The sequence below is a fragment of the Panulirus ornatus genome, chromosome 3 (genome assembly GCF_036320965.1).
Source record: "Panulirus ornatus isolate Po-2019 chromosome 3, ASM3632096v1, whole genome shotgun sequence".
NCBI classification, from domain to species: Eukaryota; Metazoa; Arthropoda; class Malacostraca; order Decapoda; family Palinuridae; genus Panulirus; species Panulirus ornatus.
The window spans coordinates 71903794-71918862 of NC_092226.1; the positions used below are offsets into that span (position 1 = coordinate 71903794).

The following is a 15069-nucleotide window of genomic DNA, read 5'->3' on the forward strand; positions in this document are numbered from 1 at the left end:
TTCTCCAAATATGCCACATTCATATCCATCTGCTTCTCTAACTATTTCTCACATGCATTCTTTATAACAAACACCTGATCCACATATTCTCTACCACTTCTGAAACAACACTGTTCCCCTGTAATCTGATGCTTTGTAAACACCTTCACCAATTCAATCACAACTCTCCCATACAACTTACCAGGTACACTCAATAAACTTATATCTTTGTAATCTGAACAAGTGGTCAACTGCCTTGCCTTTACAAACTGGCACTATAAATGCATTATGCAAATGCTTAGGCACGTCACCATGATCCATTACATATACTGAAAATCTGAATTATTCAATACCCCAGTCACCCCTTTCCTTAATAAATTCAACTGCAACACCATCTACTCTAGCTGCCACGATGCATTCCTTCTTATATAAGGCTTTTACCACCTCTTCTCTCTTCACCAAACCACTCTCCATGACTTTCACTTCACATACCACCCCAACTCATCCACCCTACATCAAACATATTCACTAGTCCTTCAAAATACTCATTCCTCCTCCATACATCATCACCTGTTACCAGTTCCCATTTGCCCTCTTCAATGATGTCCCATTTTGTTCTCTTCTTTTTCACACATTATTAACCTCCTTCCAAAACATATCATTCTCCCTAAAGATTACTGACACTCACTCACCCCAACTCCAATTTGCCCTTTATATATTTTTCATACTTGCTGTTTCCAATGTTACCAAAGTAATGCCAAGAACAGACAAAGAAAGGCCATAATTGCCCACATTCATTCTCAAGTTGTCATGTGCAATGCACTGAAACTAAAACCCCCATCTGCAACCAGGCCTCACAGACCTTTCATGGTTTCCCCTGGCCTCTTGACATACTCTGGTTTAGTCTACTGACAGCACATCACCCTCTGTAAACCATGTTGTTCCAATTCACTCTATCTCCTGCACACCTTTCATTCTCTTGTGTGTTCAGGCCTAGATCACTCAAAATATCTTCACTTCATCTTTCTAACTCCACTTTGGTCCCCCCTTCAAAACCATGTATCCAATTCATCAACCAACACCACAGGAAAGGATGAAAAGCTGGGATGACTGTGGAGAGACTACCAAAACCAGAATTTGAACCTACGTGAGCTCAACCCAGGGCAGCTCATGAATGCAAACCTACACACACACACACACATATTGTATATTATCATTCTTTATGCATTTTCATAAATAATACACCTACACACATCTTGTCATTATGATGTCAATAAAGTGTCTATATAATGGTGAAAAAAAAGGGGGGGGGGACCACACAAGACCTTCAAACTGTATTTCTAACAGTCATAAAACCCTGTTTTTACAGTTAGAAGTTGCTATCTCAGTATTTGCCATGTTGTTGAAGGAATGGAGTTAAATCATTTTACCAACACCAATGCTCTAACTACAGTGACATCAATATCCACTAAAAAATTCCCATGACAAAAGTAGAAAAAAAAACTAGAAATCAAATGTTATAACACTTCCATAATGCCATCGCTTCTTTCTTTTTCTTTCAAACTGTTCGCCATTTCCCGCATTAGCGAGGTAGCGTTAAGAACAGAGGACTGGGCCTTTGAGGGAATACCCTCACCTGGCCCAATTCTCTGTTCCTTCTTTTGGAAAATTAAAAAAAAAAAAAAAAACGAGAGGGGAGGATTTCCAGCCCCCCGCTCCCTCCCCTTTTAGTCGCCTTTTACGACACGCAGGGAATACGTGGGAAGTATTCTTTGTCCCCTATCCCCCTATCGCTTCTATTAACCCTTAAACAATGAAGCTCCAAAAATTCAGGGATGCCCCAGTACAGGGGTTTATCGAAATCCAAAAAAATATATCTTAAGCTTATCAATCAATCAGATATATCAAGAACAAATCAAGCAAACATACCTTATTTGGTGCAGCAAAGTCATTTAAAGTTCATGTGCTCCCCAAGATGCACTGCTACTGGCACGAGATATTATGTCATCATCACCTCAGTGCTTGATGACCAACACACTTAATTTGAATAACTTACATGTAATCATTTTCATTCAATAATAATAATGCACTTCACATTATATAAGACTCTTTGTAACATGACACCCAGTGAATAATAAATAACGATCATTTAAAACATTTCATTATGCACCACTGGGTTTTAATACGACATTTATATAATTTTCAGATATACCACTTATCACATTTATTGAAAATCTTTAGGTATGTACGTTATTCACAGTTTAATAAACAGTTTTGTTGTTTATTACACAATGATCTGAATCATCTATATATATGCCTGGCATTACGTGTTCCAAAACATACCACTTTTGCTTTAGCTATATCGCACTCATAATCACTTTATGATAAAAATCATGTTTAAATTCCATCAAAGCCGTATCATTATCAATTATGTTCCAGAAACAATCAATATTTTACTGGGCTTAGCACTCACAGATGCACAAGTAGTGAAAATGAGCAAGCGAACACACCTGGGAGTGACAGACTGTACCTCCGTGTTGTATAAGAAAATAACAGTATGATTTTCCACAATGCTAATCATAGTTCCTAGTGACATATGACATCTCTGCACACCAAAGGGGTATGCCTCTGAACTTGAATGGGGATGGAAAGAGGCAGCCCATACAACTGCGGATGCAGTAGCCATAGTGAGAATGTATATATTTGTTTTCAAGAGTTAAGGGGTCAATATTACCTGCCTCAAGCTTTCACTCACAACCTGACAACAATGCAGAACATATGTTTACTAAATTAACTCTAACACTAGCTACAAGAAGTTGGTAGCAACATTAGGTAGGAGCCTCTGAAAACTCTGTGCAAGAATTGCCCTCTGCCAGAGGCCTATTAAGGGTGGGGCACTAAAGGCTAAGAAGTAGCACCAGAGTTCAACAGTTATGGAGATGTTCGCTGCAGTCACCCCCTTAAGGGAGTTCCCAAAGGGAATGGGCATCAGAGATGTAGACAGACAGAGGTAAATAGATAGCTGTGTTGGTAGCCTGAGCAAAGATAATTTACTATGATGTTTAGGAATGCAGCAACCAGAAGACACTCTACCATCAGTGTAAGCAATGCTATAGTTTTTTTATGAAAATTACAACTGGTCCAAATCATATAAACATGCATGTATTCTGAATGGAACTTCCCAGTTTTGAGTTGTATCCAGTCTTAAAATCCTCAGATGTTTCATTCTAGAGGTACAGTAATCTGGTCTTAATTTGTAAGTTTGTGCCTTAACTTCTAATTGCTGTTGGTTTATGTAAATATTCAATATTGAGAAAGCATGAAAAAAGAATTTTCTAATATCAAAGGAAAACATTTCTATTCAGAAAACCCAAAATAATACACAAAACTAATGATAAAAGAAAGTGACACCTAGAACTGCAGTGGAATGCACTCATTGTATGCATCAACAAGATGAACTAATGGGGTTCAATATAAGGCCCCAAGCACTTTTTTTTAATGTGGCAACTAACCATCAGTTTCTCCTCACCTGTGATATAATATCTCTACCAAAGAACTGGGATAAGCTGACAGGGGAGCTGCGATGTGAATTACCACCCATGGACATTAGTGGGACATGCAGGCCACCATCTGAAATAGAAAACTTAATTGTAAGACCCTGGTATCTCACTCATATATCAAAGGAGTACATTACTACTGTATTTGTAAAGATGATAATAAGTCTAACCATAATATGATATACGAGTACATTACTACTGTATTTGTAAAGATGATAATAAGTCTAACCATAATATCTTAAGGTATACATTCAGGTCTAAATATGTTTGCTGACATGCTCCCTTTCCACATCCTGGCCCCACAAAACTTTCCATGGCTTACCCAAGGCGCTTCACATGCCCGGTTCAATCCAATGACAGTACGTCGACCCCGGTATACCACACCGTTCCAGTTCACTCTATTCCTTGCACGCCTTTCATCCCCCCTGCAAGTTCAGACCCTGATCACTCAGAATCTTTTTCACTCCATTTTTCCACCTCCAATTTGGTCTCCCACTTTTCCTCGTTCCCTCCACCTCTGACACATATATCTTCTGTCAATCTTTCCTCACATATTCTCTCCATGTGACCAAACCATTTCAAAACACCCTCTTCTGCTCTCTCAACCACACTCTTTCTATTACCACATATCTCTCTTACCCTTTCATTACTTACTCGATAAAACCACCTCACACCACATATTGTCTTCAAACATCTCATTTACAGCACATCCACCCTCCTCTGCACAACTCTATCTATAGCCTACGTCTTGCAACCATATAACATTGTTGGAACCGCTATTCCTTCAAACATACCCATTTTTGCTTTTCAAGATAATGTTCTCGACTTCCAAACATTTTTCAACGCTCCCAGAACTTTCACCCCCTCCCCCACTCTATGATCCACTTCTGCTTCCATGGTTCCACCGCTGCCAAATCCAATCCCAGATATCTAAAACACTTCACTTCCTCCAGTTTTTCTCCATTCAAACTTATTTCTCAATTGACTTGTCCCTCAATCCTACTGTACCTAATAACCTTGCTCTTATTCACATTTACTCTCAGCTTACTTCTTTCACACACTTTACAAACTCAGTCACCAGCTTCTGCAGTTTCTCACATGAATCAGCCACCAACGCTGTATCATCAGCGAACAACAACTAACTCACTTCCCAAGCTCTCTCACCCACAACATACACATAAATATGTTATTTTATATTTATTATACTTTGTCGCTGTCTCCCGCGTTGGCGAGGTAGTGCAGAGAAACAGACAAAAGAATGGCTCATATAAATTTCAGAAACTAAAGAATGTAAAAACTGGTCACCTACCTGTAAGCCTATTCCTTGCTATTTACTTGTGTAGTATTTGTGGTTTCAACCAATTGCTTAAAATTTCCTGTTGGCCCATTTACTAAGGCAGAAATACATTGTCAACCATTTGTGAATCTAGTTAGCTTTTATCTATTCCAATCTATCCATCTACTTCAGTTAAAGTATGTATCCAGTACTTCATTACCTACCAGACTGTGGTGCTTGCGTTCTAATTTTTTCTTTTCTTCAACCCTCTAATAAGAAGAGCAAGACACCTAATTAAACAGAAAGTTAAATGTAAATGTAATCTGTAAATGTGCCAAAGGAAAATAGCACAAAACCTTACAAGAACATTCACCATTTGAAGCAGACATGCTGGTACAGGTGGACGAGGTGGGAAAGGAAAAGGTGGTGAAGGTTTTGGTAGACTGCATATGGTTATACAATATGCAATAAGGTCTGAGAAAATCACTTGAATTCCCAGAAAGATGGAAGGAGAGAGCTGAAATGACCTTTAGATTTCCTAGTTTTAGTAAATTTTCCAATAAATCTGAGAGCAAGAAGTCTAATACCAGCCTTATGTGTTGTTTGGTTTTCATTCTACCTTATTAATACTTCATTTCAATACAAAAGAAATGAGATACTTAAGCAGTTTGTCCTAGATGTATATCTACATGGCTCCATCGCACTTATGCAATGTTACAATCTTTCAATCTCAATGATACTGAATAAATTCCACCACATTTTTAGCAAAGCTTATTAATATATTGTACATATTAATATTCTATATCAGTGCAAATATAACAAAAAGGAAATAAGATTTTGAGCTTGTGTGACCATGTTTTCTGGCTTCAGCACCTTATGAATCAATCCACAATAATGTTAGCCTCTTTCACAAGAAGCTCTAACTGCAATATTAATCATTCTTGCAGCTTTGCTACACTTCATTTCATGCAAGGCTTTCACTACCACCTTTCTTTTCACCTTGCCCCAACATCACAACCACTAACCTATCATCTATCATAATCAACATTCCTTCAAAATAGTTAGTCTCTTTTTCACCATCTTTTTGCCTATTACCAATTTCCCGTCTTCTCCATTCACAACCACTTCAATTAGTTAGTTCTCTTTATAATTTTTGTCCCCATCCAAAACATTTTCTTCTTGAATTTTCTAACAACTTTCTCACTCAATCTATCATTTACTGTCTTTTGCTAGATAGGGGGCCCTAGCTTCAGTGCATTATATAAGAAAACTCAAGAGTGGATGTGGGCAAATGAGACAATTTGCTTGTTTGTTCCTTGCACTATCTTGTGAATACAGGAAACAACAAACAGGTAAGAAAGAGAAAGTATATTGAAGAGAAAGATACACACTTGTGAATGAAACATAATGAGGAAAGACAGTTCAAGTAATAGCTATGAACTTAAGAAAGGTATGGGATAAAAAAGTGTAAAGTATATTTGCTTTTATTTTTTCATGCAAGGAACATTATCACAGTTGACAAAGCCATGCTATAATAGGCAAAAGCAAAACTTGAGAACGAAAATGTAACAGTCATGGTTACAAGTATTCTCTAACAGAAAACAGTTACCAAAATATTCTCAGAATGAACAAAAAGTAACATTCTTGAGCAAGAACAGAAAATACTTCCACCAAAAGAATTAAAATATACAGATTCAGAATTTTTTTTTCTCATTATCAAAACAATGAAACTGTATATATTGAAGTCCAAACTGTTAATGTAGTATGTGATTACCTGGTTTATGGTGGTGGTGCAAGGATGTGGCAGGAGTGTTGTTATTGAGCAGGATCTGGTGGAGGGGAGTAGGGGGGGTGGCATTAGGCAGTCTGTGGTGTGGAGGACCCAGATTACCTGCTGGGGGAGCCTGGCCTCTCATTAGTTGCTGGGCAAATACTGCCTGTGCCTGTGCTGCTTGTAGAGCTGAAATTCAAATTTGAAAAATGAAATCAATAACCAAAAGGAAACAGTCTTCTTAAAAGTCTTAAAGTACGAGGTATCCATACATATGTAATTTTCTGCTCTTGGGGCAGGATGGCATATGTGAAATGACCTCCAAACATTCCCAATAACCATTCACACAATAACAAGATCTTTCCCAAAAATCATTACATTTCAACATGGTAAAAAGTAAAGTGCGTGAAGTGAAAAGTATTTCACGCAAGTGACAGCAAAAACCAGTGTTCATGCTTAATCCAACAAATGTTTTAAGTGTTGCTTCTGAGTATCTGACTCTCACAGGTGCTGACATTGATTATACATAAAGTATTTCGAGAGGACTCTCTATATAAGCATCCCTACACTGCCAGGTGCCCACTGCCTAACTATCATACCACACTCTAAATCCTATGGTAACAAAGGAGTTAAAAGGAAAGTACATTTATACTCATTATACTTGATCACTGTCTCCTGCGTCAGCAAGGTAACACCAAGAAACAGACAAAGAATGGCTCATCCACTCACATACATATGTATATACATAAAGTGTGTGAACTTAAATGTGGCACAGATAAAGGTTACATTCGATTCAACAGATTTTTGGCATTAATGGACACCCCTCCCCACTATAAGACTTAAATTGAGGGTAAAACATCTAGGATAAACCATGGAAAGGTCCGTGGGGCCTGGATGTAGATAGGGAGTAGTGGTTTTGGTGCATTACACAACAGATAGAGGCTGAGTGTGAGGTAATGTGGCATTTTTTTTCTGTTTTCCTAGCACTACCTTGCTGTAGTGTGTGTGTGTGTGTGTGTGTGTGTGTGTGTGTGTGTGTGTGTGTGTGCGCTGCTGTTTCCTGTGGGGGCAGGGTGGTGCTGGGAATAGATAGATAGATAGATAGATTTATATATTATTTTGCTTTGTTGCTGTCTCCCGTGTTAGCGAGGTAGCGCAAGGAAACAGACGAAAGAATGGCCCAACTCACCAACATATGTATATACATACATGTCCACACATGCAAATATACATATCTATACATCTTAACGCATACATATATATACACACATAGACATATACATATATACACATGTACATAATTCATACTGTCTGCCCTTATTCATTCCCATAGTCACCCCGCCACACATGAAATAACAACCCCCTCCCCCCACATGTGTGCGAGGTAGTGCTAGGAAAAGACAACAAAGGCCACATTCGTTCACACTCAGTCTCTAGCTGTCATGTAATAATGCACTGAAAACATAGCTCCCTTTCCACATCCAGGCCACAGAACTTTCCATGGTTTACCCCAGATGCAGATATATCTATTTATATTTATTTTGCTTTGTCGCTGTCTCCTGCGCCTGCGAGGTAGCACAAGGAAACAGACGAAAGAAATGGCCCAACCCACCCCCACACACATGCACACACACATACGTCCACACACGCAAACATACACACCCACACATCCCAACGTACACACATATATACACACACACAGACACACATATAAACACACATGCACACAATTCACACTGTCTGCCCCTACTCAACCCCATCACCACCCCGCCACACACGGAATAACATCCCCCTTCCCCCTCATGTGCGCGAGGTAGTGCTAGGAAAGGACAACAAAGGCCACATTCGTTCACACTCATTCTCTAGCTGTCATGTAATAAGGCACTGAAACCACAGCTCCCTTTCCACTTCCAGGCCCCACAGAACTTTCCATGGTTTACCCCAGACGCTTCACATGCCCTGGTTCAAGCCATTGACAGCACGTCGACCCCGGTATACCACATCATTCCAATTCACTCTATTCTTTGCACGCCTTTCACCCTCCTGCAAGTTCAGGCCCTGATCACTCAAAATCTTTTTCTCTCCATCTTTCCACCTCCAATTTGGTCTCCCACTTCCTCTCGTTCCCTCCAACTCTGACACATATATCCCCTTGGTTAATCTTTCCTCACTCATTCTCTCCATGTGACCAAACCATTTCAAAACACTCTTCTGCTCTCTCAACCACACTCTTTTTATTACCACACATCTCTCTTCCCCTATAATTACTTACTCGATCAAACCACCTCACACCACATATTGTCCTCGAACATCTCATTTCCAGCACATCCACCCTCCTCCACACAACTCTATCCATAGCCCACGCCTCGCAACCATATAACATTGTTGGAACCACTATTCCTTCGAACATATATATATCTATTTCCCCTTTTAGAGATCTAAAATACAAGGAGAGGAGGGTTTCTAGCCCCCCACTTCCGTCCCCTTTAGTTGCCTTCTATGACATGCAGGGAATATGTGGGAAGTAATCTTTCTCCCCTATATCCCCTTTGCCTTTGTACAATGACACTGCAAACATTCTGCCAATCCTCAGGCACCTCACCATGCGTCATACGTACATTAAATAACCTTACCAACTAGGCAACAACACAGTTACCCACTTTTTTAATAAATTGCACTGCAGTACCATCCAAACCCATTGCCTTGCCGGCTTTCATCTTCCGCAAAGCTTTTACCATCTCCTCTCTGTTTACCAAATCATTTCCCCCAACCCTCTCACTTTGCACACCACCTCAACCAAAACACCCTATATCTGCCACTCTATCATCAAACACATTCAACAAACCTTCAAAATACTCACTCCATCTCCTCACATCACCACTACTTGTTATCACCTCCCCATTTGCCCCCTTCACTGATGTTCCCATTTGTTTCTTTGTCTTACGCACTTTATTTACCTCCTTCCAAAACATCCTTTTATTCTCCCTAAAATCTAATGATACTCTCTCACCCCAGCTCTCATTTGCCCATGTATTCCCAGCATGTCATAAAAGGCGACTAAGAGGGGAGGGAGCGGGGGGCTGGAAATCCTCCCTTCTCGTTTTAAATTTTCCAAAAGAAGGAACAGAGACGGGGGCCAAGTGAGGATATTCATTTCACTTAACCACCGTCTCCTGCATTAGTGAGGTAGCCCAAGGAACAAGATGAGGAATAGCCCAACCCACCTACATACACATGTACATACATAAACGGCCATATACATTTCAACATGTACATACATATACATGCACAGACATACATATATACACAGGTACATATCCATACTCGCTGCCTTCATCCATTCCCGTCGTTTCCAGTACCTTCACCCCCTCCACTACCTTGTGACTCATATTCACATTTACTCTCACCTTTCTTCTTTCATGCACCTTAACAAACTCAGTCACCAAATTCTGCAAATTCTCACCCAAATCAGCCACCAGCGCTGTGTCATCAGTGAACAGCAATTGACTCGCTTCCCAAGCCCTCTCATCCACAACAGACTGCATAACTGCCCCTCTCTCCAAAACTCTTGCATTAACCTCCCTAACAATCCCATCCATAAACAACTTAAACAACCATGGAGACAACCGACATTCACAAGAGACCAATCACTTTCCTTTCTTCTTATTCGTACACATGCCTTATATCCTTGGTAAAAACTTTTCACTGCTTCTAGCAGCTTAACTCCCACACCATATACTCTTAATACCTTCCACAAAGCATCACTATCAACCCTATCATATGCCTTCTCCAGATCCATAAATGTTACATACAAATCATACATTCTTCAAAGCAAACACCTGTTCCACACATCCTCTACCACTTCTGAAACCACACTGCTCTTCTCCAATCTGGTGCTCTGTACAGGCCTTTACCCTCTCAATCAATACCTTCCGAACCAAAACATCTTTTTATTCTCCCTAAAATTTAATGACACTCTCTCACCCCAACTCTCATTTGCCCTCCTTTTCACCTCTTGCACCTTTCCCTTGACATCCTGCCGCTTTCTTTTATACATTTCCCAGTCACTTGCACTATTTCCCTGCAAAAACTTTCTAAACGCCTCTCTCTTCTCTTTCACTAATAATCTTACTTCTTCATCCCACCACTCACTATGCTATCTAATCTGCCTACCTCCAACCTTTCTCATGCCACAAGCATCTTTTACGCAAGCCATCACTGCTTCCCTAAATACATTCCTTCCCCACTCCCCTTACATCATTTGCTCTCACCTTTTGCCATTCTGCACTCAATCCCTCCTGGTGCTTCCTCACACAAGTCTCCTTTCCAAGCTCACTTACTCTCATCACTCTCTTCACCCCAACATTCTCTCTTCTTTTCTGAAAACCTCTACAAATCTTCACCTTCACCTCCACAAGATAATGATCAGACATCCCTTCAGTTGCCCCTCTCAGCACATTAACATCCAAAAGTCTCTCTTTCACATGCCTATCAATTAACACGTAATCCAATAACGTTCTCTGGCCATCTCTCCAACTTACATATGTATACTTATGTATATCTCTTTTTAAACCAGGTATTCCCAATCACTAGTCCTTTTTCAGCACATAAATCTACAAGCTCTTCACCATTTCCATTTACAACAATGAACACCCCATGTACACCAAGTATACCCTCAACTGCCACATTACTCACCTCTGCATTCAAATCACCCATCACTATAACCCGGTCTTGTGCATCAAAGCTACTAACACGCTCACCCAGCTGCTCCCAAAACACTTGCCTCTCATGATCTTTCTTCTCATGACCAGGTGCATTGGCACCAATAATCACCCATCTCTCTCCATCCACTTTCAATTTTACCCATATCAATCTAGAGTTTACTTTCTTACACTCTATCATATACTCCCACAACTCCTGCTCCGGGAGTAGTGCTACTCCTTCCTTTGCTCTTGTCCTCTCACCAACCCTGACTTTACTCCCAAGACATTCCAAAACCACTCTTCCCTTTTACCCTTAAGCTTCGTTCCACTCAGAGCCAAAATATCCAGGTTCCTTTCCTCAGACATACTACCTATCTCTCCTTTTTTTCTCATCTTGGTTACATCAACACACATTTAAACACCCCAATCTGAGACCTTGAGGAGGATGAGCACTCCCCATATGACTCCTTCTGTTTCCCCTTTTAGAAAGTTAAAATACAAGGAGAGAAAGGTTTCTAGCCCCCTGCTCCCTCCCCCTTTAGTCGCCTTCTATGATACATGAGGAATACGTGGGGAGTACTCTTTCTACCCTATATATCATTCCAATTCACTCTATTCCTTGCATGCCTCTCACCCTCCTGTATGTTCAGGCCCTAATTGCTCAAAATCTTTTTCACTCCATCCTTCCACTTCCAATTTGGTCTCCCGCTTCTCCTTGTTCCCTCCAACTCTGACACATATATCCTTTCTCAATCTTTCCTCCCTCATTCTCTCCATATATCCAACCCATTTCAACACACCCTCTTTTGCTCTCTCAACCACACTCTTTTATTTCCAAATCTCTCTCTTACCCTTTCATTACTTAATCGATTAAACCACCTAATACCACATATTGTCCTCAAACATTTCATTTCCAAAACATCCACCCTCCTCCATATGACCCTATCTATAGCTCATGCTTCACAAACATATAATATTGTTGGAACTACTATTCCTTCAAACATAACCATTTCTGCTCTCTGAGATAACATTCTCTCCTTCCACATGTTCTTCATCGCTCCAAGATCCACATACAAATTGAAAGGACCTAGCAAGCACTAAACAAGTGCCCTCCCAATTCAGACTTAAATCATCATCCCAACCAACATACACCCACTAAAAACCACATCCCAGACAAACATGAGTCACACTTTCCCATCTATATCCTGGACATCAATCATCCCTGCATTACTACAAGCACCAATTCAAAACATCCCAAGACTCTTTGTGCTCATGATGCAATCGCTATGAACACTTAGAGCTCAACTGCCCTCCACTCTCTCTACAATGACATACAACAACACTACTCTTTATGACCTATGATCCCACCTGGTGGATATGGCTAGCTTCCTTACCACTGCAGGAGCCCCACTAAAATGGGACTCTGGCGGGAATGGAATACATAATGCAACTACCTATCCTTTTGCTATGGCAAGAAAAGTGTCGAATATAATTAATTAAACATCTGTATGAGTCATATCTAATAAAATGCATGTTAAACTTACCTCTAATATTAAGATTTTGCTGATTCCCTCGTGATATTCCAAGGTTTGGTGGTTGCAAGGATGCCGAGGGATGTCGCTGACCTGGAGGACCAATATTATGGGAACCCATGTTCATCATTCCTGGATTCCCTCCCCCTATTAACATGGCACCCTTTCCACCCATCATGGGTCCACCAGGAGACAATGGAGAGTTACCAGGAGGTAGGGGAGAGGCACCACGACGCATATCCCGCTTGCTATCAACCTTCCCTCTACCTAAAACTACAAAATAATGACAATTGCCATTAAATAAAGAAAAATTCAATATACCACAATTTAAAATATTCATGGTCACATTTTCTGTAATTCGTTACTTTGTAATACTATGTGTATGTGGGTGGGTTGGGCCATTCCTTGTCTGTTTCCTTATGCTACCTTGCTAACGTGGGAGACGGCGGTTAAGCATAGTATAAAAATAATAAATAAAACTTCAATATGCCACAACTTAAAAGATACATGGTCACATTTTCTTATACTTTACAATTTAGGTTGTAGGTATCAAGTAAAAAAATAAGCTTGTCTAACAATTATGGAAGAATATCCATATCGAACAGATAGAAAATTATCTTCAAAATGCCTAACAATAATAAACTTATGTCAATGAATGGAAAGCCTCTAATGACAGTCAATTGTCTTCTATCTATCTATCTATCTATCTATATCTCTAATGCCTATTCCTTCCAGGAACTCCCATCAAGGGGGTGGACATGGCTAAAGAGTTTCCAATTATTCCTGTCTTTGCATGCATCCCTTGCATATACCATTGCATGCATGCTTCCCCCTTTTCTCTCCCTACAGTACTCTTCCAATCTATTTCCCCATGTCACAGGCTGTCTTCCTCTCACAGCAGCCCCTTTAATTCTACTAACATATTGCTCTCCTTGTAAACTTCCCATCTTGCACTCTTTCTACACACCCAAACCACCTCAAAGTATTACATTTCACCCACTACACTCCACGAATCATTCCCTTTGCATCCAATGCCACACCAAATTTCTAATACACTCCTTCATTACTTTCATTCCATCTACTCATACAATGTGCTCCTCTCAAATCACTCATTTCCACAGCCTGGATTCTTGACCTCTGTGACTTATCCCATGTTCATCTTTGGGCTGCACAGGTTAGGGTCAAGAGGACTATGCTGTCCCTTAATCTTTTCTTCACTTCCATACATATATCTTTACTCTTTGTTATTTTATAATGGGACCCACTGACTTTTTTCTTATCCTGTAATGCTCTCTCACTTTTCTCTCCTTCCATGCCACTGAACTTACCCAACATAGCTCCCAAAGACTTAAATTCTGTCATCTCTTCCAGTTTCTCCCTCAACATCAATATCACAGTATAGTACACCTCTCACTCTATAGGGTTTTGAAAAATCTATACTTTCATTCCATCTCCTTTCAACATTACTTAAATCTTACTCACATTACCCTCAATCACCTACACCTACACACATCATAAAACACACAGCCTTCTGCAACTCCTCTTCATTCTCAGCAATCAACACTTCATCATCCACAAACAGGATTGTTACTAACCACCATACTTCACCATCAAGCTCCATCTATTCATCCATTTTCCCTAATCCTGCATCCATCTCTCTTATTGTGTAAGTAATTAAAGGGTAAAAGAGATATGTAGAAATAAAAAGTGTGTGGTTGAGAGAGCAGAAGAGGGTGTGTTGAAATGGTTTGGACATATGGAGTAAGGAAAGATTGACAAAGAGGTTATATGTGTCATTGGTGAAGGGAACAAGAAGTGGAGGACCAAATTGGAGGTGGAAGGATGGGGCGAAAAAGATTTTGAGTGATTGGAGCCTGAACATACAGGTGGGTGAGAGGCTTGCAAGGAATAGAGTGAATTGGAATGATATGGTATACCGGGGTTGACGTGCTGTCAATGGACTGAACCAGGGCATGTGAAGTGTCGGGGGTAACCCATGGAAAGGTCTGTGGGGCCCGGACGTAGACAGGGAGCAGTGGTTTCAGTGCATTACACATGACAGCTAGAGACTGAGTGTGAATCAACGTGGCCTTTGTTGTCTTTTCCTGGCGCTACCTCACATGCACGTGGGGGGAGGGGGTGTCATTTCACGTGTGGCAGGGTGGCAGTGGGAATGGATGAAGGCAGCATGTATTAATATGTACATGTGTATATATGTATATGTCTGTGTATGTATATGTATGTATACATT

General features: G+C 40.3%; 1 protein-coding gene across 1 annotated transcript in view; it reads right to left on the reverse strand.

Moving 5' to 3' along the window:
- Positions 1-15069, reverse strand: part of LOC139763424 (uncharacterized) — a 143964-nt gene that overhangs the window by 12532 nt on the left and 116363 nt on the right. The window contains exons 21-23 of the mRNA XM_071689456.1: positions 12831-13091; positions 6587-6772; positions 3509-3609 (exon numbers count right to left, since the gene is read on the reverse strand). Of these exons, the coding sequence (XP_071545557.1) occupies positions 3509-3609; positions 6587-6772; positions 12831-13091 (548 nt within the window). The remainder of the gene's footprint in view (positions 1-3508; positions 3610-6586; positions 6773-12830; positions 13092-15069) is intronic.